The sequence below is a fragment of the Acanthochromis polyacanthus genome, chromosome 13, assembly GCF_021347895.1.
Source record: "Acanthochromis polyacanthus isolate Apoly-LR-REF ecotype Palm Island chromosome 13, KAUST_Apoly_ChrSc, whole genome shotgun sequence".
NCBI lineage: Eukaryota > Metazoa > Chordata > Actinopteri > Pomacentridae > Acanthochromis > Acanthochromis polyacanthus.
In genome coordinates, this window is record NC_067125.1 from 17,565,880 (window position 1) to 17,591,936 (window position 26,057).

At 41.1% G+C, this 26,057-nt stretch overlaps 1 protein-coding gene across 1 annotated transcript in view; it reads right to left on the reverse strand.

The window, feature by feature from the left end:
• Positions 1-1,135: 1,135 nt before the first annotated feature.
• Positions 1,136-26,057, reverse strand: part of pid1 (phosphotyrosine interaction domain containing 1) — a 35,758-nt gene continuing 10,836 nt past the window's right edge. Inside the window, exons 2-3 of the mRNA XM_022192592.2 lie at positions 22,137-22,283; positions 1,136-3,789 (exon numbers count right to left, since the gene is read on the reverse strand). Coding sequence (XP_022048284.1) covers positions 3,289-3,789; positions 22,137-22,283 — 648 coding nt within the window. The 3' untranslated portion in view covers positions 1,136-3,288. The remainder of the gene's footprint in view (positions 3,790-22,136; positions 22,284-26,057) is intronic.

Below are 26,057 nucleotides of genomic sequence, written 5' to 3' on the forward strand. Positions count from 1 at the left end.
TGCACTGAGCAGATCGAAGACAAAGAGGCATCTAAACAGTGAAGCTTGTGTACAGTGAACTGGAAGAGAAGGGGGCAGAGAGCTTTGTTGACACTGTTATGAAATTTTCAGTGAAGAGATGATGATCAGCACTGCAGACAAATTACCCTGTGGTTGCGGCTGACAGTGCAGGATTTTAAATTCTCAACTCAAATCAGAAAGACAGCACACATCACACTTTCAGAGCGCACATCTTCAGCTACATTTTCTGTACCAAAAATTAGCCAGTGATGCAACAGCAAAACAATCCTTTTCTCTGCAGCCATATGCAAAGTTCTGATGTGATGATCATTATGAGGAGCTGCACTGTTGATGGCAACATGAAAAGGCCTCTTCAAAGCAGAAGCAGTAGCTGTACTAGCCAGAGGGAGGCAGTGTTCACATTCAGCACACATTAATATTCTTCACAGCATCCATTTTGCATCCAATTCTCTGCAGCTCTTAAGCTGCAAAATGATCGCCAGCCATAGAGGCAGAGAGCAACCAGTTATCTTGTTATTGATGTGGGCACTTTGAAGAGAAAAGGCTGCCACATTCTGGCAGACAGGAGGAGCGCAGCAGCACAATAAAAGAAATATCTGAGGAAGTCGGAAGAATGTGAGGAATGGGAGAGTAAAACCTCAGTCAGAGGATGGACGGATCTGTGCCTGTGTCACACTTAAACCTCAAACATGTTTGGAAACACCATAAAGCTGCGTTTATGAGGGGCGTTTTTTTCAAGGTATTTTAGCCACACATAGCGGAGGAGTGACTGCAACAGTAAGGTGACACAGGATGCCCTCAAAGCAGAGTTTATAACTCCAGAAAGTTTCAGAAGAATCACATTCCAGTCTGCAGCAGGATGGAGGACAAGCCGACAGAGTGGTTATGCTTTACATCTGTCCTGGCACCTTGTGAAAACATCATCTGGTTACCCATTCTGTTTGTTCTGGGCCGGAACATGCCTTATATTTATCCTCCCACACGCAGCCGCAGCAGGGAACACATCACGTTAACATCCAGCAGAGTTTCAAAGAATAAAAAATTCTTTTGGTCCAGACCTGGTGGCTGTGGGGAAATACATGAAGGAGGAGAAAACACACCACACCATCATACGCTTGGTCTTGGTAAATACTTTATATGCAATTGTTTTTTTGATCTTTGCAAACACTGTATAGAAAACACTTAAGGTAACATTTTTTGAAACATTTAAAGCGCGTCTGAGCTTTCAGACAGACATGGCACAGTAATCTACAGCTTTAGAAACATCATCGCCTCTCTGGCCCGTCCACACACACAACTCCCCACCACACACACACACACACACACACACACACACACACACACACACACACACACACACACACACACACACACACCGCTATCAGGCTCTCCACTTATTATTCACAGTAGGCTTTATAACACTGTTTCTGTATCGTATGATGGTTCTCAACATGTTTTTTTTTATTATTTAAAATAGCTATCAACATTTATGCTGTAATATTTGGAAAGTGATACATTTGTATTTACATAAGCTTATTGATCGAGATTCAAATACAATGTGTGTGTGCATATGTGTAGTCGTATGCAGGTGTGTGTATCTGTGTGTGTGAGTGCTGATCAGAGCCAGACGATCTTTCTGTTTGAGTCACTGACCGAAGACCATTTCCACTGATGGCGTCCAGTCTGTTCAGTACAGTCCAGCTAGAAAAGAAGAAAGTGGCATGTAGCTCTGATGAGTTTTTTTCTCCCCCACAATGGTGGGTCAGACACTCAGAGCAGCGATGAAGTGCAGCAGAGCAAACTGTCTCCTTGCCTCCGGGGCCGCTACCTTCGAGCTGTCTGTAATAGCACGAGAAGATTATGGGAGACTGAAGTGACTGGAGATGCTGTCAGGTGCTCACAGTACATCGGACTCATCATACATTCAGCATAGGCCAGGAGGTGTAATCTTGGATGGCTGTGATTTAGGGTCCTACAACCTCGGTGACTGGCACATTCAGACTCTCATGTTTTCATTTCGTACGAGATCAGAGTAAGAAAACGTGGCAAATGGTCACAGTACCATGTCTGATTTTAAAAACACCACCTTCAGCATCACGGATGCTTCCGAGAAGTCTTTGCATCCAGCTAATCCTACGATTTCCTCCCCAATCTCTTTCCTCCCGTACCTTTTTCTCTTTCACACACAGCAATGCAAGCACTCACGTGTACATCCATATACACAACGTACAGAAGTAAGCAATTACACCAATACAAAGAGAAAAACAGAAAACATCAGGAAGCACACATGGCCACACATACACGTCGGGACCTGGGCAAGACACCAAACCAATGTGAGAGGAAAAGTGAGGCACATAATCTGACAGGCAAAAGATAGCCTGAAATTTGGTATACTCAAAACAGAAGTCTGATGTGGATGATTAAGGTGACTCAGACAGGCCCAGGCCTTCAGCCCAGTGAGAACTTCTAAATGTAACTTATTTAGCACCTATATTCTCCCAGGTGCCTGACACATACTCTGAATCTTTAAGTACCTATTAACAGGAGACAGAGTAGGAGCTCCATCATCCAAATGAGAACCATTTTTGGGGCTGAACTAAGGTACCATAGTGAAGACATGAGCAGTGCTTAAAGGCTTAGCTTTACGTTCACATCCTCATTATTATTACCAAGTCAAAGGCATTGTAACAGAGAGCCACATAACTAAACATTTAAAGAATTTATGTGCTTCAACAGTCTCATAAACTCTGAGTTGGGACCCGAAATATGCATATTTCTGCTGGGTACCTACATGGCAAGAGTAGCACTATGTTATCATGAGCAGGGGTTAAAAGAATAGGGACTAAACTTTGCTATGATTCGATGAAAAAGCTTAGGACCCACAAATAGTGCCTCTGATAGGTGCAGGAGTGACAGTGGTTGAAGATGGAAATGCTGAATGAATCTCTTGAGGGCGATTACAGAGGTGCTCGAAAGCCCCCAGTGGGTCTTTGAGGGTCATTTACCCAAAGTGGTAGCACTTTGCTATCCTTGTATTTAAATGTAGGTCTGCTGTAACTCTGTTTCATCTACCTTCCCTTTACAGCATGTAAAATCTACTTCATTATCCAGGGTGTGTTGGTTCACAGGGTCAGTAAATTTTGTTCTAAATTGATAACAGAAAGCGATAGTACGGGGGAATGAGAGAGAGAGCAGGTCATCTGTCCATCCTTCCGGTCACCCCTCACTTTTTTAGGATGGGGATTAGGAGTCTGAGAGAGTTTCAGTTCAACCGTCGTCTGGGGTCGAGTCTTCAGGGGTGGACGAGTCCTCAGCAAAGTCGTCTGTTGACCCGCTCTTGTGGATGCGCCCGTCGCTACGCATGCTGTGGAAAGTCTTGCGGAAAGCCTCCATCATCGAGTGCGCCAGCTTCTTGGCCTCCAGCTTGCTCTCGCACTCCACGGCATGGCAGTCCATCTGGAAGGACAGGTCATCGTTGATCTCCCGGTAGATCCAGGCAAACACGTTGGGTCTGACGCTGTGGTCGGCTGTGCAGTAGGCGATGCGCGCCACCTGGTAGGTGTCCATGGTTACTGAGGCCTCGCCACGCTCACCCAGGTGGTGAAGACGCACCTGGAAGGGCCGAATCTCCAGCAGGGAGCTGCCGGCGGGGCAGATGCCCTGCTGCTGGGCCAGGGCACGACGCTCCACCAGACCGACCACTGCCGACTCAGTGCAGCCAGACAAGAACTGGGTCCCAGAGATTGTCACCTTGCCAAGGTAGGTCACCTGCAGCAAATGAGACAGACAGAGGCTGTTTGACTAATCTGTTGCACCACACAACATATAACAAATAAAAACATAAAATTATATCAATGAACTCCCAACTGCAGCTGCATGGCAATAAAAAAAGACAACACAATTAATGAACTTGGGTCAAAGATCGTTTAGGTGAAAGCTAAACCATATTTTAGTAGCTGCAGGCATCCACACATCCAGCCTGAACAATTTTACAAATGATTCATCTGTGGATGCAGAGTCACTGCCACGATCTGTGGCAGCTGTTAACAGCGTGAAGGATGGTCACTACAAAATTAATGCTTTCATCAAAAATAACTAACTGTGAAAAGCAAGAGCGGACTCATTTCGATTTGTAATTCACCTCAGGCGCTTTTCAGCGTTAACATTAATGCTTGAAAGGTACTAAGAGCTAATCAATGTGGAGCAAATTGAAAATAATATTTCACGATGAACTAATTAATTCCATATTCAGCGTACATCTTTAGGTTTATTAACCTCAAAAATTGAGGTGCTTTAAATCTCTGAGTGTCGTAAGAGACGTGCTTTAAGAGCCAACGGTGGTGATGAGAGGCTTTTCTAATTTTCTGGGGGTAAGTGTGCTGACATGCTGCAGGCCATGTGTGTGTGTGTGTGTGTGTGTGTGTGTGTGTGTGTGTGTGTGTGTGTGTTATTCCCAAAGAGAAAAAAATCCCTACGTTGAGCTGTGACTGCAACAAGGACCATAGAATACCATAGTAATGACACTGCATACCAGGAGAGCGATAGACTGAGGAGATTCAGAGGGATAAGGGGAGAGAGAGTTAAGAAGTGAACAAAGCTGGAGTTTTCTTTGGGAGTGTGGCCAATTTCGAGAGCGGCCCAGGAATAATGGCTGACTTGTGCACTTCTCTACATGCTGTTCTTTATGGTTTTATAAAAATACACAGAGGAGGAGCCTGCTACGAGTCAAACACTCAAAGAGTTTTCACTCCTGTCTGTGTTTATTCAGGGGCAGGGGAATACTCTGAACTCTGAGGAGTTCATTACAGCTGGCTTACATGCAGCACACTTTTGACAAATGGCTGCAGATAACATGGGAACGATAATAAATGTGAATTTGAAAGAAAGGAAAGATGTGTGTCATTTCTCTCAACATTTACAGAACATGTGGCCTGTATGCACAATATGAAGCCAGACTGTGATCTTTGTAATACTAGTCCCTTGAGACATTTACGTAACTGATATCTACATGAGTCTTTTCAGTGCTAAAATTATACTATTCTGATATCAGAAAAGTCTATCAACAGATAACAGTGTCAGACTGATGTAAAGCACCAGAGAAGAAAAAAAGCAGAAGCCCAGATCCTCCATCATGAGTTTTGTTTAGTCTGCAACTGTCAGGTCTACCTGCTGCTATGATTTTGACTGAATGGGACCTTTCAGGCACTGGGAACAATCATGCAGCCACTCAGCCTCTCTGTAAGGCAGGCTGCTACTTTTATGAGGGACAGGTGGAGCATTTACCATCTAGCTACAGAAATGTAAAAGCTGAAGCAGGTATGGTAAAGATGTGCCGAAGCTGAGTAAAATGTCATGCCTTGCCAAATTCCTTTCCTGTGCAGTAATACACCCTTTACAAGTTATGGAGCCAGTTGTTATGTCTGAGAACATACATATTTCCTCTTCCACACATGTAAGCGCAACGTTTAAACATTCTACAAATTATGTAAGTTCCTTTTTTCCCACAAAATTGGACAAGAAGGTAGATATCAAAGTTGAATATGAGAATGAGAATGGAGCTGGAACCAAGAGGTGGTTGGTGTAGTTTAGCTTCAAGACTGGAAGTAGGAACAAACTGATGATCTGGACTTGTCCAAACACAACACTAATTCTCATGTATTATTCATCAAAGCTGCAACGATTAATCAATTAGTTACCCATTAACATTCTGAACCACAAGTTTCTGGACATTTTCTGCTCCTGTCACATTTTTCACTACAATGTAAAGTCCTGCACCTCGGAAACAGCACAACCATGTCTTTTTAGCAGTGTAACCAAGTTTTAATTCCATAAATCTGAAAAAAAGAGGGAAAAATTTAATTTGAGTATTTGTTTCTGTTATTTTAAATTTCGAAGTGCACAACATTTTTCCACAGGTGTTACCAATGAAAAAATTGGTGACTCTACATACTATAGATGTTTTACTATTTCTGTGCTGAATTTGTCTCCATACATGTCCTGTATCTGTTCTGTGTAGTCTATGCATTTTTGGAAAGTAACTTGATCAAAGTTGCTAATGACTTCTTGGTTGTATTCACAAATACATATTTCTTTTTTCTTTTCTTTTCTTTTTTTCTTTGGTACAGATTCTGGTTTGTGTGATGTGATGCACATTTTAAAATGAGACATGTCAAATAAAGCGATAGCGTATAAGATTAAAACAGAACTCTAAGTCACACATGAATAATTTAAGTTAGTGTACAGTTTCTGGCTATGATCAATGTCTTAAATTTTGGTGAAAAGAGATAACATGCCTTACAAACCCAACAGTGGAGTATGAGGTTTGGAAATTTAAACTGTCACATCAATTGTTAACTTTGAAAACTTAATATCTTTGTCCTGTGGATAAAATGAGACCTGTAAAAACATCATCTTGGGCTTTGGCAAATGCTGATTGATATTTTTCATGATTTTCTTGCATTTTATAGTCCAGTTAAGTAGTCAGTTAAGTTAATCAAGAAAATAATCGACTGATTAATCAACAATGAAAATGATCATTAGTAGCAGTTGCATTATGAATACAATGTATCTTTCTTATTTAAGCCACAAACTGAAACACAGCAATGAGAATTTTTGCTTTTACGGGGCTATTAGTTACATTCACTTACTTCTTACTCCCAGCTCCATAGACAAGACATGACAGATGTATCAGTTTTGTCATATTGCTATCCCAAAATGTTGAACTAGTAAAACACACTGTATGTTAAGGGTTGTTTCCAATATACTTTTTTTATAAGACTCCTTCATTAAAAATAATACATACATGAAATGCTTAACAATTTTTTCTCATCAGTGCCATCTCCACTTTAAGCCAAATATGAGATTTTCTGAATGACAGAATTTGTTGGTGAGTACACCTCTACTTAAAACAATTTTCTATAATTTTCCATCTGACTGGTATAGAGTTAATTGATGAATAAACAGACAGCGTTATTCCCCCGCATTATGTCAAAGAAGCACCGGCCTCCCTCTGCTCTGGTAGCTTAACTCCTGAAATACCCTCATTGCAGCACAACATAATGTGAATTCCCAGTCTGAGGCCACGAGAAGAGATCCAGGCAGCAAGAGCAGCTGCCTCCTCGTGCCTGGTTTTCATTAGTGGTGAGCTCGGGGTGGGACATTCAGCCTTCACACCGGATCCATCATTCAGCTGAGTAGCACAGGTTTGCAGGAGCGGCCTGGAGGCAGGGCGGTTTTGATAGCCGACCACACCGACACCCTCTCGCAGCCAACAGGCAGTCAGCCACTCAGCCAGCCAACAAATCCAAAGACTGAGCCAAGATACATCAACCATCCACAGTGTGCTGTTTGTATGTCAAATAGTAATAAAGAGCCATTATGGGCCTCCTCTCTCAGTGTCTCCTATTTTGATATTGAGTTACTTGTTCAAACTGTGATTATTTTTGCTGATTGCTTGCCTCCTCGTTAAATGAAGGCCGGCTGCTTTGCCAGGTTAAAATCAGAGCCAAATCAAAAAAAAAAAAAAAGTGGTTAATGTTGTCTCTCAATCTCTATGTTTCCTCCTTTTTGGCTCTGCTCTGCTGTCAAATTCGGAAATTAGGAAGTGATCTGCCTGCTTCACAACTTTGGAAACCACTTCAGCAGCTTGATGTTCAAACTAAATGGCAAGAATTCTCCCTCAATCAGCCTTCTTTTCACCAAGGGAAAGATTGGATTTATTACTGACTGATGGATCTGATACAATAATGTCGAGCAGGTGGAAATAAGAAAGTAGAGGAAGATTAGGAAACATGCTGGATTATCAAAGCATCCACTTCGTTATCCGAGTTCGGCCAGCTACGTGTGCATGAGTGTAAGGTGCACAAAAACATATGCGAGGTGTGTGAGGTGAGGAGGTCACCAGACTGAGCAAACTTGAGAGTTTCTTTCTTTTAAGTCCAAACCAAACATGTAGCTGAAGAGGAAATGGTGACATTGCTCCAGCGGAAAGATGAGGGATAGATAGAAATAGAAAAAAGACTTCTCAATAAGGCAGTGTTCACAAAAAACAAATAAACCAGGAAAACTCTGGATGTGCAAGATTTTCTGGTTTGCTGTACATGAATCACCCATTTCAACTGAACTGATTTTTTTTTCCCTTTAGGGCAAAGACAACACTGAGCCCATTTACACCTGCTATTAAAATGTGGTCTGTAGGTGAATTTAGCATCTGTATAAGGAAAGTTGAATGTTTGTGCATTTCCTGTATGAGCACACAGACACACTAAATGTGGAAGTGAATATGGAGTTTATTAGGTGTGGCAGTGGACAGACCAAAAACAGGTTCAACTTTTGCTTTATGCTATATTTAAAGAAAAACTATACAAGGATATTTCCATACTTCAAGCAAAACATGGTCAAATTTATTTGTGATTTCCTGGAAAATTCTGCAAAATTTGATACAAATAAAATGTGAATCGTGTTTACTGTGTCATTAACGTAATAAGCAGGATTGTGAAATAATGTTGCAGGCATGATTAGTGTAAATCCAGTCTTTTCAGTGAGAAACTATTTGGCCATGATGCAGCAATATCATCATCGTGGGCAGAAATACAAGCGCTAGAATCATGGACATATACCAACTGTTCCCCCTGCAGCCAACGAGATACTCAATATGAGACCAGCTGTGTAGAGTTGCTGGAAAGGTCAGAGAGGTGCCAATGCAATACACAAATTTATAACCATCTATATGTTTTGCTTCCAATTTATGAATCACAGAGGACTTGGTTCCCTCAATATCATCGTACATGAATATATTTTCATTCAGTGTTTGTTTCTCCTTGTTTGTTGTTTTCTTTGGGCCTTTTCCACACATACATAGGTCACTGTGCAAGTTTTTTCTATACATTTTGGCCTTTCATTCCCAAGTAGACACAGCTTTAGTTCACTGATATTAGACCTTTTGAAAAACACTGACAGACACTGTTTGCAGCATTACTATGTAGAGAGGGAAAACTGAGACTTCTGGGCTATGATGTCAAATTGTGTGCGGTTATCTCCTTAGCCAGACGTGACTAAAATAGTGCTGGTGGTAACCTTGTAGACAGGACTTTTACATGTTTACATCAAAGACTCTACGTAAAAGACGGACGTAGCTTCAAAATGGAGAAGCTGCTGCTGCAATTCTTTAACCTGCATTATTTCTAAAAGCCTCCGGTTGCAAAAAGAAGCCAGACTCTATAGAAGTCTATGATAAAATGACCCTACTTCTGACTTGATTTGGTACCTCAGTAAACAAATTTACTAATGAGTTTATAGTTTTAGATGCTTGTTTCATATCTCCTTCAATACAGCATGGTGTTCATTTTCTAAATTATGTGCCACTTCCAGTAAAACAGACGATAAAACAGGGTATCCTACCTTGTTTCTGACAAGTGTCTACCATATTGCCATGTGTAGTGGTCTTAAGTTCTCAGTCAGATCCACTCCTCTTGTTTTGAAAGGGCAAGATGGCATCAGTCAATTTCCAAACTCAATATTTTTCAAAGGTAGTCCAAAAAGCAAAAGTTTTTCCCCCTTGGTCCAAGCACTGTTGTTTGTAGCCTCACAGATTCTCTTAAAGCATTTTTCAGGGCTCTGAACAACACTGCTTCAGGGCTAGGGTTAGCGTAGAAACCACCCTCTTGTCAATAAGGTGAAACTCCACATAAAATCTTCTATTCCATGAGAAATTGGTGCATTCTTTTTGAAGATTTATGCAACAGGTGTCTTAACAGCAACAATAACACAAGTTATTATGAAAACTTAAAAATATATTTTTAAAAACCAAACCAAATATATAAATTTAAACAGGAAACGTCCATCTGGACAGCACCTTCATTTCAATGAGGAAAAACTCCAAAAATCCTTTTAGCATGTCTCTCACATTATTTGTCATGGCTCATGAGTTGGGGTCATGATGCAAGTAAAACCTTTCTTAGATTGTTCCACACAAATAGATCATATAGAACGAGCTGCTGTCAGTGTGTCAGACTGAACTCAACATGTGACAGTGATTCAGTGGATAGTCCTGCCCAATGTAGGCTCACGTTTTGGTAATTAATCAAAGGTGTATGTTGATAATTAAAAAGAAGCCCATAACAATGTGTCACAATTAAGGGAGGATGCATGTCAGGAACAATTTAATGCAAAGACGGGTACAAGCAGCACTGCCAACTAAACTGCTGTGTCATCAACAACTCTGAATGTCGAGATATCACATATTCGATTAGAACGTGTAATTCACAAAGAAACAATACAGCACTATGTTACAAGAAACAGGAATGTGCAAGCTGCAAAACAATGGGATTTAGTGTTTATTATTACATCTAATCACCACTGTAATTAAGAAGATTTTCAAGTTTGGTAACCTTATGAGCCTACATTGGGCAGGACTGTCCACTGAATTACAAAGCTATAGTTGCTAAACTTAACTAAAAAATATTACACATAATCTTAGTATAATAGTTCCTTCGATACATCTAACAAGTCTTTGCTTTCTTGAAAGCTTAAAAGTAAGGTTTAAATCAAAATCCTCTGATTCAATATTGAAGAAAAAAAAAACAACAATTTGTTTACCAGTGAGGAAATTATACTTTCCTGGATGCTGAATAAAAGAAATCCGAGAGAGAAGTGGACAATCATATTGAAACTGAAAGCAAAGTATTTTTCTAACATCTGGCACCAGGTGAATGCCTGACTTAAATACAAGCAGTGTTAAAATCTTAATGGAAGCACGAGTGGTTCTGTGCACAGTCTGTGTGCCTGGAAGCAAACTGAAAAGGTGGACCAGAGACAACTTAGTGGGAGACTTTTAGCACAGTGCACAGAGCACAGTGTGTGTGTGGGTTGTGAGGGTTTGTGAACAAATCAAGACAGTTTCCAAAGATGCAAATCATGGGCTGTGATTGGAACAATGAAGAGACACACTGACTCAAACGATCGTAAAATCTGCAGACGGAGGACAGACGTGATTTAGGTTGGACTCACTGACAGAGCAGAAATGAGCTGCTTTCAGGACCTCTAAGCCAAAGTACAGACGCCTGCCTGAGCACTGAACATGAAGCACTGTCAGTATCTTCATATCAGGCCCTGGATAAAATTGATACATCAATCCATCCATCCCGGACAAGAACACATCTGCTGTCCTCCAATCTGGCAGCCTGCTCACCAGTCGTCTCAGTGCTGGCAAGTCAGGCAGGCAGCTTAAATCATTCCAGAGGTCTACAAATCTCCCCCCTCCTTTGTTTCAACTTTCCATGTGTCTCTCCTGCACTCTTTCCTCTCTCTTTCACTTGTTTTTTCCCCTCTACTCCCATCATCTGTTACTCTCTCCCTCCTTTGGCGCTCTTCTATCCTCACATCCCTTCTACTGTCTTGCACTCCCGTCTGGCAGACTGTAAACATTTCTATACCATCAAGCTGAAAATATTGATTCCATGTGAAGCGATACGGAGACAGAAATAAAGATCAGTCACAGGAACGAAGGCCTTGGGGGCTTCAAAGAAGGAATGCAAAGAGGAATACAACAAACACAGAGAAAAACAGGCCGAGGGAAAAGGGAGGAAAAAAAAGTTTTATGAAACAAGCTTATGTGAAACTGAAATTCAAACTCTTCACTGGAATGCCGTTGCAGACGAGGCAAAAATGTGAAAGTATACCTGCTTCACAGAACAGACAAAATAAAACCCAAAGAAAGGCACTGAGAATGTTTGTGAGAGAGGAGGAGCATGGTTAAGCATTTGCATGTGTGGTGAGACATGTGGCCACTATTACTGACTCTGGTTTTATGGTGGGGTATTGTCCTTTTCTGTTTGCTCACTCTTTGTTACTCTGGGAAGCTCTCAATGGCCTGCTACCGCCTGCAAGGCAAAGGTCACATGATCGATGAAGACAGCTGGACTGCTCAGTAGACCTGTTTTTGGTAGCCTTGCTTGCTTTTCTACTTGTACTGTAAAGCAATGAGAGTTAGAGAAGGAGGCTGCTACTGCTCAGGTGACAACTTCGGCATCACTGTCACCAGCTGGCTAACTTAGCACAAAACAAAGAGTGAAAATGTTGTGCACTCCAGTGTATCTTGGCCATGCATCTTTCTGAGACTCTAGGAAAGTTGTGGTCATACTGAATTTTGTATGGATTAATCAAGTCAGATACAGCATGTTAATAAGTGAGCATTCCAGTGTTTTCACAACTGCAGTTTGGTTAAATTGATGTGGAGTAGGGAAAACAATCAGTAATAGTCTATCAATTAAGTGCCTTTAATAATTTAACTGATTAGAAATATATTGATGACATGTTAAGGGACAAGGGAGTACTCGATCGTTTAATGACATAGAAGACTGCAGTTCATATGTTGTGATTAATACTGTGAGACTCTCACAATCAGTGGCTCAGATTAAGGGCAGTTCTGTGTTAGCAAGCAGGGAGCATTTTGGAGGTTTAAATAGCACCACGCACCATGACTTCTGTAGAGGTTAATCGTTTCTGTCCTTTTGAAAGGTAGCCAGTGGACTGTGTTTCAGTCGCCAAATGGATATGTAGCTGAGGCAGTTTTGGAGCCAGCGTTAAGTGGGCTTGGTTAAAAAACAATAACAACAAAAAGCGGAATTTGCATCCCTTGTGTGAAACAAAGGAAAATTTTCAAGTTTAGTAGTTTGTCTTCCCACTGATGTTTTACTAACAAACCAAGTCAAGTTAAACAGACTGACCGCTAACTCACTGAAGTTCAAACATAACCAACTGGCATAATTGTTAAGCTCCAAATCTATTAGTTGTTATAAACAATGATGGGTTACATGCAGGATGAAAAACAGGTGTCTTATGCAAAAATATAACAAGTATAACTGTGGGATCACTGTCATTAACTTTTACTGGACCTAATAAACTGCAAAGCTTCACAAAGGAGAATACAAGAACCAACAAGCTCATAGTTTTTACCAGATATATTTGGGAAATCATTTCCTGCTGACACAGCTTACCATGGTTACTAAATTATTTGCCTCCACAGCATTTCTTAATGCTTACCCGTCAAGGCAGCAAGTATGCAGAACTTACACAATGTTCAACTTGTACTATTAAATCAGTGAAGAAACATATTACAACTTTTCCGAGAAACCTTTCAAAACACAGCAAAACAAAAAATATATATATTCCATTAAGATCTGTCAGTCCTACAGACCTGTACCCACTACAATACATCAGAAAACCCACAGCCTGTGCAGTGTATGTACCGTACATGAACAATGTAAAAACAGCTCTATCAGGGAGTAGTAAACAGGCTAGCAGATTAGCTCACTAGCATTAGCACTTGCGGGGGCTGAACCTGTCATGTCACTGGTTCGCTGAGGGATGGATAGATGTGCAAATATCTATAAATCATAGATAGATCCTTAAACAGTATGCATCTGGAGCATGTAGGTAGAATTCAGAATTGTATGGAATAAACTGCTTTCAAATTGACTTTTCTAACAGATTTTACAACTCAGCTTCTATTGCTTTTAATGTGTTCCCTGGTGTAAATCGTAACATTTCACTTCTGTCAAATTCAGTGAAACTATACAAGAGTGGTGTACCCTGGGCCATGGTGTTGGATACTGTTACAGAAAAATGATTAACATAATGCTAATATTTTCTGAAAGTTTTTTTTTAGCCCAGACCACAATGTGTTAGGCTGCACCCTGCACGTTTACAGCACTGCACAAATACTCTGCACCTATTAGTCATTAAAACACTGTGGAGCATGCATGCCAACACATTCACTCTTGCACCACTGTGTATGCCAGTAACAAGGCTCTCTGTGTTTAGTGATAAATGAGGCAAACAGGTTTTAACATTTTGGATGAATCAACGGATGTAAACACAACAATGCCTAAAAAAAAACAATTGTGGAATGCTAAAGAACTAACAGACCTACGTATAAACAGATGTGGAGAAAAGCTGATAAAAAGTAGCTGGACGAAAAAGAGGACAGAAGAAAGTGAAGGATACACAGAGGGAGACAGAGAAAACATCCGCAGCCCAGCAAGTAAGCCAGTGGGAAGAGACGGGAACATCCTGGTTTCCTCATGCACAACACACACTGTCTATGTCAGTGTGCATTGTCTGCGTGTGTGTGTGTGTGTGTGTGTGTATGCGTGCGTGCGTGTGTGTGCGTGTGAGGTGTAGAGCAGCGAGGGCAGCTGCTGCTGGAGTCACAGCTGGTTCAGCTATCAGTAGAAAAAGGAATTGAAGGGATGAGAGGGAAAGAGGAGGTGCTTTGGGAAAAGGAAGAACAAGAAGAGTCAATGAGGAGATACCTGTCCCAACGGAGAGGCTTTGGAAACATGGAGAAAGAAGAAGAGGGCTGAGACCACAGGAAGAGGGACTGAAACTGGAACAAGGAGGCAGTTGTTGAGAAAAGCAGCTTGGTCCTACTGGATCAGGTCTGGGAACACACTGTGATGTGAAGGTACAGACAGTCAGCAGCACTCCTCGATTGTGTCGTTTCAGCATTCGGCACTTTCCCAGAAACTGGTGCAAGGGCAAACAGGTGGTGCAGACAAAACAGGCGGCCTGTGCCTGTCCCCTCACCCCCCAGTCACATTTTGTTCCATCCAAATTTTGTACGGCGAGAGATAAGACGTCATTGTGAAAATACTATTGTATTTGTTCATGCCTCAATAGCTATTTGGAAACATTTCAGATTTGTATCTGGCAGTGGTGATTTGACGATGACTGCCAAATGTAAGGAAATTACCCGATACCATCTGCAGAAGAAAGGAAACGTCCAAAAAGCCAACCTTTCAGGTAATTTTAAAAAAGATGGATAAACAAGAGGCTAGTATAAATAGGATAATGCCAGGTATTTTCATGACCAAGTGCCTTTTGATGTTCTGATACAAGCATATTTTAGTTGGATAGTCCAAAATATTTTACTCTTTTTCCTACTGAGTTAAATGAAAAGACTGATACCACTCTCATATCTGTACATCATATCAATAAATATGAATCTTGAGGCAGCAGTAAGCTAACTTATCTTGGTATTGAAACTCGGAATCAGCTAGCCTGGTCCTGTGCAGATAAAAGTCACAAACCAGCACCTCTACAGCTCTCTGATAAACAGTTACATCTTTACAAAAAGTAATGCACATAAATGACAAAACATAGTTGATAAGCGCACCAATAAGTCTGTGTCACTTTGAAATTGTCCCTCTCAGAACATGTATGGGTTATATAATTTATAGTTTTATAGTTTATGTAAAAACTAAATAAATCAAGTACATATTAGATTCTTAAACTTCTCAAATATTAATATCTCGACTGCACTGGCCTCCAACTATCTACTGTCAGTCTAGTGTGGGCCATGTCACCTGAATAAAGACCTTCACTGAGCCACACACCAAAACCATACAGCATGTTCTAAAATATAACACAACCATCCCACTGTCGGAGGTGGAGGTTATCCTGGTGTTCTCCTTCAGTAGGCCTCTGCGTCTGGATCCCCCAACATGACTGGGAATCCACTTCTTGGGAATGCAGCATTCCTGAGGAGGTTAACATTCTTCTAAACTTATTGAATCAGCACAGTGCAGCTGGCTCTGCTTGTCATGGCATGCAAAGATGTATGAGGTTGTTTTTTTTTCCTTTTTTTAAACTGCTGTGTGTATTTGCTTGTTTGTGTTGTGTGATGAAGGTGCTGTGTGTATCAGTACAGAGTCTGAGTGTTTCAATGTCAACACAGGAGCACCTCAGTGTATATGAAAGGAGCTCTCACATTCTCACTCCCATCCATACAGCCTCCTGCAGGCTAAGATTCGCCGTATTCCATAGATGGCAATAAAATTTGTCTAAGCTGAGCTACACTTACACTTTTTACTCTGGTGACACTGATGCCAATTCATGGCTACAAAATATGGTTATGTAAGGAGAAATATGCAAGGCAATGTTATTAACCCTCTGAACCCCAAAAACTCGCCAGCAGGTTTGAAAGACATGTTAACTTTTAAAAAAAAAGCCATAATTACACCATTTTACAGAGCCAGGAACAGCAAAAACAGAATTATCCAATTTCCATAACTGATCTCAAAACTGCTGAGAGCATCTCCACATAAGGAAGAAGGGCTGTGCCTAATTATCGTTTGCAATAGGTAGGAAAAAAGCATTCCTGACGTGTGTGTATTTCTTTAAATCAATCTCAATCCTCCAAGACACTGTGAACCACAAGATGCAGCAATGTTGTCCCTGCAAAATGGTGAAGGGGACATGGTTTTGATGGAACATTTGCACACAGGCAGGCAACAACAATCATTAAAATGGATAACCAAGCAAATGGCAAGCATTTTTATCATGTAGTTTGTTGTTTTCCTACACCAAAGGGGATGCTGAAGTAACATGCTGATAATGGCGAAAACGTTTCAACACATATTCTTTAGTATTGATTTTCTATTACTTCTTGAGTCGATGTGTACCCAATCAAATAGAGTTGTTGGCAGGTCATTGCTCAAGACTGCAGCGTGACTACAGATGCATCTACATCCGAGCTAAAATTTCAAATGTTTAGATTATTTTATCATGGATCAGAAAAGTGTGGAATAGTGGATCATATAGTTGGCCGGGCCGAGATATGAAATACAACAGTGAAAATAAGCGAGTAACAGACGCAAAAGACATGATGACCTGAGACAGAACTTTGCCTCACTATCCAGAAATCACTATCTTTCATCTGGGGAGAGCCAAAAAGGCTGGGCCAATCAGTGGATGTGAGGGAAGCCCTGAACTGCAGCCCAGTCTGGCTCCTGCACTGAGGAGCAGCAGTGCCAGCAGAGACAACACTACAGCTAACCTGAACCAGAATCCAGACTGCCTCTGAACTTCTCTCTGCTCCAGTTTCCATACAAACAGTTTTAATCCTTTAATTCATGCTGACATAAAAATAACATATATATTCTGTCTGACACTCAATAATTTTGCCATGTTCCCAAATGTTCTGCTTAGCCATAATTAAGATAATGGCTTTTCCAAATAAAAACACAGAACAGCCTTCAACAGGCTCTAAGCTTTCTTCGCCGTCTTTGCAATCCAGTCTACATATGTGCAAAATTTAGTCTACGTCCAAGAACTGAAATAACCAGCATCAATGAGAAACTGGCACTGTATTTTGTAAACTTAACATGGAGCAACTATCTCATAATTGTGGACAAAAGTAAAACTCCCTTTCAAACAGAAACACGCCTGCTGCTCTCATGAACATCTGGTTCATCAGCCATGACGTCTAAAAACAGTTACTATCTGCTCTTTCATACACAGAAGACACAATCTAGGACTGTTTGCAGAACATCATAGGTTACAAAGCATGTCAACAATTCTTTCCTCTCTTAATCTACAAACACATACATAAATGTGAAAGCATGATTCCAAAGGTTGCAATACACAAAAACATAGATATACGTATATATAAAGACACACACATTCCACGGGGAACTTGGAGCATTGGTCATCTCCACCCGGAGGTTGCTAATCATCTAAATGTCATCACTGTACGTTCTGTTCTCTTTTCGGTGGAGGAGGAGTGACGGTACGTCCTGCACACTGACTGACATCAGAATACCAAGTACACAGAGACAAAAAAGTCTCTCTGACTCACAGATAAGACAGAAGCATGGTAAGACCAGCCTGCCCTGCATGGACTGCCAGTGACCGCGAGGGAGAATCACACACTATCACTGGTTTGGTTTACACACAAGTGCAATTACGCCTGGCAAAAGTAGCAAAACCCTATGGTCATAGCTTGTGCTTCAACTTCCAACAGACTTTTTGATCGACAATAGGTGATAAATTACAGGTGTTACGGATAATAAAGTCATGCAGTCATGTAATAGAGCTATAATGGCTCTATTAGGCAAAATATCTGAACCCTAAAACTGAAGAAGCTAAAACTAATTCAGGAACCATTACTTTTAATATAACCCTAAAATGTGGAACTATAAAAGGGAACTTTCAGATTTGGGGAAATAAACTTTTGCTTTTTTGCCCAGAGTTACATAAGAAGATTGATACCAGCGTCACATCCGTACCATAAATATGCAACCACAGTCTGCAGCTGCTTAGCTTAGCACAAAGAAGTTCCTGCTATTTCTATTCATAATCCAGTGCGTCAGCCCCGAGAAACCATAGCTTCTCATTTTTGCACAACAAATGAGATTGAACATGTTGATTAGTGAGATTTAGAAGTGCTGTTAGGAGGATTGAGTTACCTTTGGACAGAGCCAGGCTAGCCGTTTCCCTCTGTTTTCAGTCTTTGTTTTCAGCTAGGGAGACTGGCTCCTGGCTATTGCCTTATATTTTCCCAACAGGATATCAGAGTATTCCAAATCTTAAAGTTTAATTTAAAACAACAGAAAAAAACAGAAGACAAAGCCAAGCAGCAAATCTTTCATTTTTAAGAGCTGTAACTGGGGAGGGTTGGACAAAATTTCTGAGAAATACAATAAACACAATATTTGCTGTCTAATTGTCTGCAGACTAGCTTTGCCAGTTCTTTGTTTCACCACCTGAACAATTTCAATACAAATACATTTTTAGGCAACATTTTGGCAAAGAGTATTCATTGCCAATGGTGGGTCATTAGGTTTCACTCAACATTCATAATAACACCTCTCCAGACTACCAACCACATACTTCCTGTCTTAACGGTGGTCTGAATCTGGGGCTGTAAAGACAAAAGAAACCAAAGAAAATCTTGGTCAACTGAAATACCGACTCTTAAATCAATCAACTGGTCATGAGGAAAAAAATAAAAATCAGACTGGGTACCGCCAGCTTGCACCTGCCCATATTCATAATTTTTTCTGAAACAAGAACTGTATCATCTAGTGACTCCAGTACAATAGCTATTATAGTAATATAACACAGACAAGCTAGTCTACTGCTTTCAGATGATATGCAATGTTGGTTGTAGAACAAAATACGCTGTTTGCTAAATTTACTCTCATTTTTTTTGTCCATCTGTTTTACCAAAATGCATCCACAGCAACAACAACTCCATTGGCACAGTGTCAATCAGTTTGAAACCAAATCAGAAAATCTTCAGCAAATGTTAAGTAAGTATCAGAATAGTCATAAAGTTGTGACTTATGTTCCCCCCTGCAAAATATCTTACATTATTCTTGGAAGACTGTTGATATAGAACTTTTCTCCTTATGAAAGTGACACTGGCGCCTGACCAGCTGACTTGGACACTACAGCTCTGCCTGAATCTGACATTTGTGTTCTCATGCAGAGTAAACGTGATGCCAAGAGGCTAAATGCAAAAGCACACATTTATAGAAGCTAACTGGACTAGTAGGGTCCCAGTGTGACAACTCTGAAACCTAAATGTGAACAAACACGAGTGTTAAAAGTGAATACCAACTACAAATGAAATGCATATTCCTCAAAGTGAATGTGAAAAGGGAAAACGTACAAAAAGGCTGATCATGTATTCTTTCTTTACTCTTTGGAAGTGGGGAGCAAATTAAATCCAAACAAAACAAAAATATGTGTAAGGATGTGAGCTGCTTTTTTGAGCAGAATCCAGAGTCATTTCATCATTGCTATGGAGTATGACTATGGCACTGGCGCCATTGTAGAGTGCATTGAACACATTTTCTCAATGGATGTGAAGTGGACGCCTTTGACAGCAGCAAGGAAGGCAGGGCAATGAGAGGTGGCCTTTCATCCTTGCTAGCTGTTAGCTTTGGCAGGCAGACAGCAGCAATCAGCCAGCCTTCCTGCCTGCCTGTAAACTGGAAGCACAACTGGGAGCTGAGAGAGGACGAAGTGAAGGAGAAACAGGTGAGAAATGAAAGACGGGGAATATAAAACACTCTATGGGGATAATAAATGCGATCATATTGACTGAGTTGTACCATATAAAAGCTGAGCAGGAAGGATGGCAAAGAGTCCAAAAAGACTAATATAATTCCTCAGTTTTCTGCAGTGAGACAACAATAATGTCTCTTTGAGGAGTAACAGTTTAAGCAGAGGTTCAGTAGCAGGTGGGCAGACAGATATGCAGACAGGCAGGTAGTGACTCAGACAGGAAGTTACACAAGCCAACAGATACAGGCGGCGGAGCAGATACACTTATAAGGAGGTCGCAGACAGATGAGGGAACAATTTTTTTTTGTTAGTGGCTGTATTCAACTGAAAAGATGTAGTGGTATCCATGGCAACATGGCTTTGGCAATCTCAGCAGTGCTGGAAAGAGCGTGAGCACAGAAGAGGAGCGGGCAGCGAGTAGATGGTGAGATTCACATCAGACAGAGAGGGATGCCACATCCAGCTGGGTGTAGCATTCACCTAGGCGAAATATCAATATTTATCTCCTATCATGCCAGTGATTGCCAATAGGATGAAATAACAGGCTGCTGTGTGTCGCTATGAGCTTGATTCCCACTGAATCAGACAGCTAAGTTTAGATAAATGGCCGCTTAGCGCTGGATGCTTTGTAATCATATCTGAAAATCAAAACATTATCCAAGTTGCTGGGTGGTTTGTCACAATGAGTGAGTTGGGAAGTTAAGTATGATGCACAGATATATAGACAGTATAGCATACATATGCAAGCATATAACCTCTCCTATACAGTAATACAATCCACAGAATGTTCTTCAGTTTTTGAGTACAGCATAGTGGCTGCTGTGTAGTAGTATTACATGCTGTTTACACTTCTTCAGGAAGAAGACTCTCTCAGTATCTATGATTGACAACCTGGAGCAAAACATTCAAACACAGTAGCCAACACGATCTTGTTAGCCCAAAATACAACCCACATCCATTTGCTAATGGGTTATCGCAGTACGTAGAGCAATCATAGATTTAAAAGTGTGTGTTTACATATTTGGAAAACTTATTGTGATCTCATTACTTCAAGGTGTGGGTTAAGCTAAAGATACCCAGTCCAGTGAAACTGTCATTTCACTGGACCTTAAAAATAATCAGCACAAAAAAATTGCTTTGCTCTGCTGCATTAGTTCTTACTTGAAAAATCCTATTGTTTAGTATTTAATAACAGCAAAAAATAACGACAACAATATGTAGGACAAAAGTGGCCAGAGGACAATTCTTGCGACCTGTACTTGATTTAAGGCCAGAAAAAACTCTGCTGGATTGTTTGTGTCTCCAAGGAAGACCAAATGTCTCAGCTTTGCCAGTAAAGGCTCTCTTACTGACTTTCACTTCATGTTACAATTCAATTTTAGGAGCTTTTAGGAAGTGCCAAAGACGACTCAGCACTTTTGGTCTCTTAGCTGCCCTGGGAATAGTTTTTTCAAGACATATATGCATATGAGTGTGACTGTGTGTACATGATAGTGTGTCTGTGCTCATGTTAACGCTTCTATACAGTGATCCAACAAACACAACAACAAGCATGGAGACTGTGTGTTCCACGTGTGTGTCTCTTGGCAATAATTTCAAGAGGTAATTATTTTTCCCCTTTAAGGCAGCTGCCAGATATGAAAAGTTTATTTTGGTTGGGTAAAGTTGGAAAGGTCTCCTTTTCCAACGTGCTTGTTAATGACACAGCATAAGTGACCAAAAACAACATTTAACACACAAAACACAATCCTCATACCCACACAGTCACTTGAAGTTGTCTTACAAGTGCCCACAGTCATGTCCGTTTATTTGTTCTGCTTACAATGCCGTGGTACAAGGCAGACAAATACACAAAGACAAAGTCTTGGTTAGAAGTGTTATGTGTAATAACAGAGTGTAGCTGCTATTTTGATCTGCAGGCCTGTTTGTTTTCTGTTTTGAGGACAGAGAAAAGAGAATAGGCTGCAAGTCAAACAGCTCATTGGATCAAACCCTTCATCCGACACTTAGCAGAGCCAGAGAGAGGAGGAAAACAAGCACGCCAGAACACACATGTGCCCACACAGACATTTAATATAATCATTCAAGGATGTGATTCAGACTTTCTGTGTGTTGAGGAATCCACAGTGGAACTTAATTAAACTTGTGTGACCAAAAAGAAAAGGAAAAACATTTGGATTATGGCTCTATTAATACTATTATAGATTTAGTGTTCAGGAACAGGGATGGATTTCAGGATTATTAGGTTCATGTGATCCTACCTTGTATCCAGCATGGGTCCTGCTCTTTGCGAGCGGTGTGGTAGAGCAGAGCTCAATGGCCTCGGGCTCATGAAAGATCACCGTGGGCAATGGCTCCTTCCTCAGCGTCAGCACATTTAGCTTGGTCTTCAGCATGGTCTGAAAGTGCTGATGGAGAAAGAAAGACATACACAGTACTTTAGAAACTTAGCATCAAGCAGCTTTTAGGTAAACATGGCTAGGCTTCAACATTTGGACTTTCCTTGTCAACACTGCTCAAGGCTCAAAAAATTGCAGCCTCCACAAACATCAGCATTTTTGAGTTCTTATCTACTGGAAGTATGCAGTGCAGAATAAGAAATGTCACCACTCTTAAGTCTCAAAAATATATAATACAGTATGAAATTTGACAAGAGAAAAGAATGCCACTCGATGCTCCATAAACCTGCCATCAGCTCGGAGGGTTTAAAAAATCCTGATGTTATGTTTAAAGCTTTTGTTTGATCAAAACACAATTTACCCTCACACGCAAAGAAAATACATCTAGTGGCGAAAATTGGAAATGAAGCCTGGAAGTGAGATGGTGTGAGAGGTTTATTCTGCTCCAAGTGGAATGTGAGGAGCAGAAGAAGAGAGCTCTGCCCTCTCTGTCTCCATCAAAACAAGTGAGGCCGCCTGCTCTCATACTACAGTCCAGGGCCAGTGTTTCCTGAAGCCGAGCAGAACCACATGGTGGATCTGGCCCTGTGCATTGTACCCTGTGGAATTTCTGGGCTTCCTCGAAACAGTCAAGGCAAAACTGAGCAGCTAATGAAATCAGGACTTTCATACCTAAGGCAGAAAAAGGCAGGTCTAAGCCTGTGGCATACCGGCAGGGCTAGGTGTCTGTACCCTAACCTTGTATTTTGAACACTTCACTGGTCTAGCAGTCCATCAATTAAATCATGAAAAGTAATTGTTCTATAAAATTTGAGAATTTATATTGTGTTAGTATTTAAAATAGTTACTGGCAATTTGTTACTTGTGGCCCTCTTTGAAGCTTCTGACATTGGAGTTGCCAAAACAATTTTTCACAAGTTTTGTGTAATAAGTCAGTGGGATAAAATAACTGGCCATGACTAACGAAGTCGTCATGTGAGGAAACTGCTGCATTTATGGACATTGGATTGCATTTCCGTTCTTTCTCACATTTGGGATTGCCTGCTATTTTACCCTACAGACACCTCAAACAACACTAAGAATCCATACGGCCATGCTAGCTGCACTGTGGTGGTGTGTTATGAGGCAAATGCTGACATGCGGATGTTAGCAAAGTTTCTATTTATACCATGTTCACCATATTAGCACATTAGCATGCTTAGATGTGCTTATTAGTAAAAAAAAAAAAAAAAAAAAGATAAAAGGTGTTGCTGGATGAAAAGTCCGGGATCATCAAAGTGATCTGAAGTTATCCTGCGGATGACCTGAATGTGAATAGAAAATTTCATGGCAATCCAGCCATTTGTGCTGCAAGAGATGTCACAGAATCACCAAATTCTACAGGATTCATCAACTGCACACCACAAATGTCTGTAACAAGTTTCCAAACGATTGTAAAATAAGTGTAAAATCACCTGACAATAAGAGTTGTTTTGAATATTATATCACATTTCTGGAAAAGAATCCCCCAAATCCTGTAGACCGGTCCTTTAGCAAACTTCTCAACAGAAACAGAAACTTGTTTTAAGCAGGAAAGTTCCACAATGCATCCTGTTAAAAAAAAAACACCTGTCTTAACACAATACATCAACAATGCATGTGATTGAGAGCATTACAGCAGAAAAAATGAGCTTCTCGTTAAGTACAGATCACTTTTATGAATTCTCTCACTCCCTGGTTCCTGTTCTCTGTGGAACTTCAAAGTCATTTTCTTTGGTGGAATGCACAAATGCTACACTGCTCAAAAAACTTAAAGGAACACTTTGAAAATACATCATATTTCAATACGGGGAAAAACAAACTGGATATTAGCATTGATATGGACTGGATAATGCGTTAGGAATGAAAAGTGCCACATTGTTTGATGGGAATGAAAATTATCAACTCCCCAGGAGGGCTAAATTCAAGACACCCCAAAATCAAAGTGAAAAACTGATGTGGCAGGCTAGTCCATCTTGCTGAAATTCCTTGGCAGCAACTCAAAATGGTATTCAGCAGTTTGTATGGCCTCCATGTGCTTGTATGCATGACTGACGATGCCGGGACAAGCTCTGAATGAGACGATGGATGATGTCCTGGGGTATCTCCTCCCAGATCTGCACCAGGGCATCACTGAGCTCCTGGACAGTCTGAGGAGCAACCTCATGGTGTCGGATGGAACAAAACATAATGTTCCAAAGGTGTTCTATGGAGTCAGGTCAGGTGAGTGTGGGGGCCAGCTAATGGTATCAGTTCCTTCATCTTCCAGGAACTGCATGAGTTCTCTTACCACATAAGACTGGGCATTGTCGTGCACCAGAAGGAATCCAGGACTACTGCACCAATGTAGGGTCTGACAAAGGGTCAAAGGATTTCATCTTGATACCTAAAGGCAGTCAGAATGCCATTGTCCAGCCTGTAGAGGTCTGAGCGTCCCTCCATGGATATGCCTCCCCACATCATCACAGACCCACCACCAAACCAGTCATGCTGAACAATGTTACAGGCAGCATAACGTTCTCCACGGCTTCTCCAGACCCTTTCATGCCTGTCACATGCGCTCAGGGTGAACCTGCTCTCATCTGTGAAAAGCACAGGGCACCAGTGGTGGACTTGCAAATTCCTGTGTTCTATGGCAAATGCCAGCCGAGCTCCACGGTCAGTCAGTGAGCACAGCGGGCACTAGAGGACGCTGGGCCCTCAGACCACTCTCATTACATCTCTTTCTGATTGTCTGATCAGAGACATTCACATCAGTGGTCTGCTGGAGGTCATTTTGTAGAGCTATTGCAGTGCTCATCCTGTTCCTCCTTGCACAAAGGAGCAGATACCTGTCCTGCTGATCGGTTGAGGACCTTCTACAGCCCTGTCCAGCTCTCCCAGACTAACTGCCTGTCTCCTGGAATCTCCTCCATGCGCTTGAGAATGTGCTGGGAGACACAGCAAACCTTCTGGCAATGGCACGCATTGATGTGCCATCCTGGAGGAGTTGGACTGTCTGTGGAACCTCTGTAAGGTCCAGGTATCGCCTCATGCTACCAGAAGTGACACTTACCCTAGCCAAATGCAAAACTAGTGAAAAACAGTCAGACAATATTAGTAAGGAAAAAAATGTCAGTGGCCTTCACCTGTTAACTCATTCCTGTTTTGGGGGTTGTCTCATTGTTGCCCCTCTAGTGCACCTGTTGTTAATTTTATGAACACCAAAGCAGCTGAAACTGACTAAAAAGCCCCTCGGTTACTTACTTGACCAGATCAGTATCCCACATGTTTCACTGATTTGATGCAATACTTAGATTAAAAAGTGTTCCTTTAATTTTTTTGAGCAGTGTATTTTTTGTGCAACAGATGGTCAACATTTTCAGGCGATGAAAACAGCCAATCCTGCCAGTGCCGGCTATCATCAATCTTCACTGTTGCTTCAGCCAAGCAGAACATCCTCAATCAACTTATAGAAATAAGTTTGGTGTTCACTTTCTAAATTCAACATCACTGTATCAAATACTGTTACATTAAGCTGACTGCAAATAAATGTAATTCAGCTGCACATAACAGCATCTATACTGTACTCCTAATACTACTACACTGTTATTATTTTAAAGGTTTCTGATTACATCTGAATTATATTTGTTCTTACTAATAGCTCCAACAGTTGTGGTACGATGTAAAAAAGATGTATGAAGTGATACAGCTAAAAGCACAACTTCACACTTGGGGCCAATTTACTGCTCTGTTAAGATGATGCTGTACAGTGCAGCCTACAAC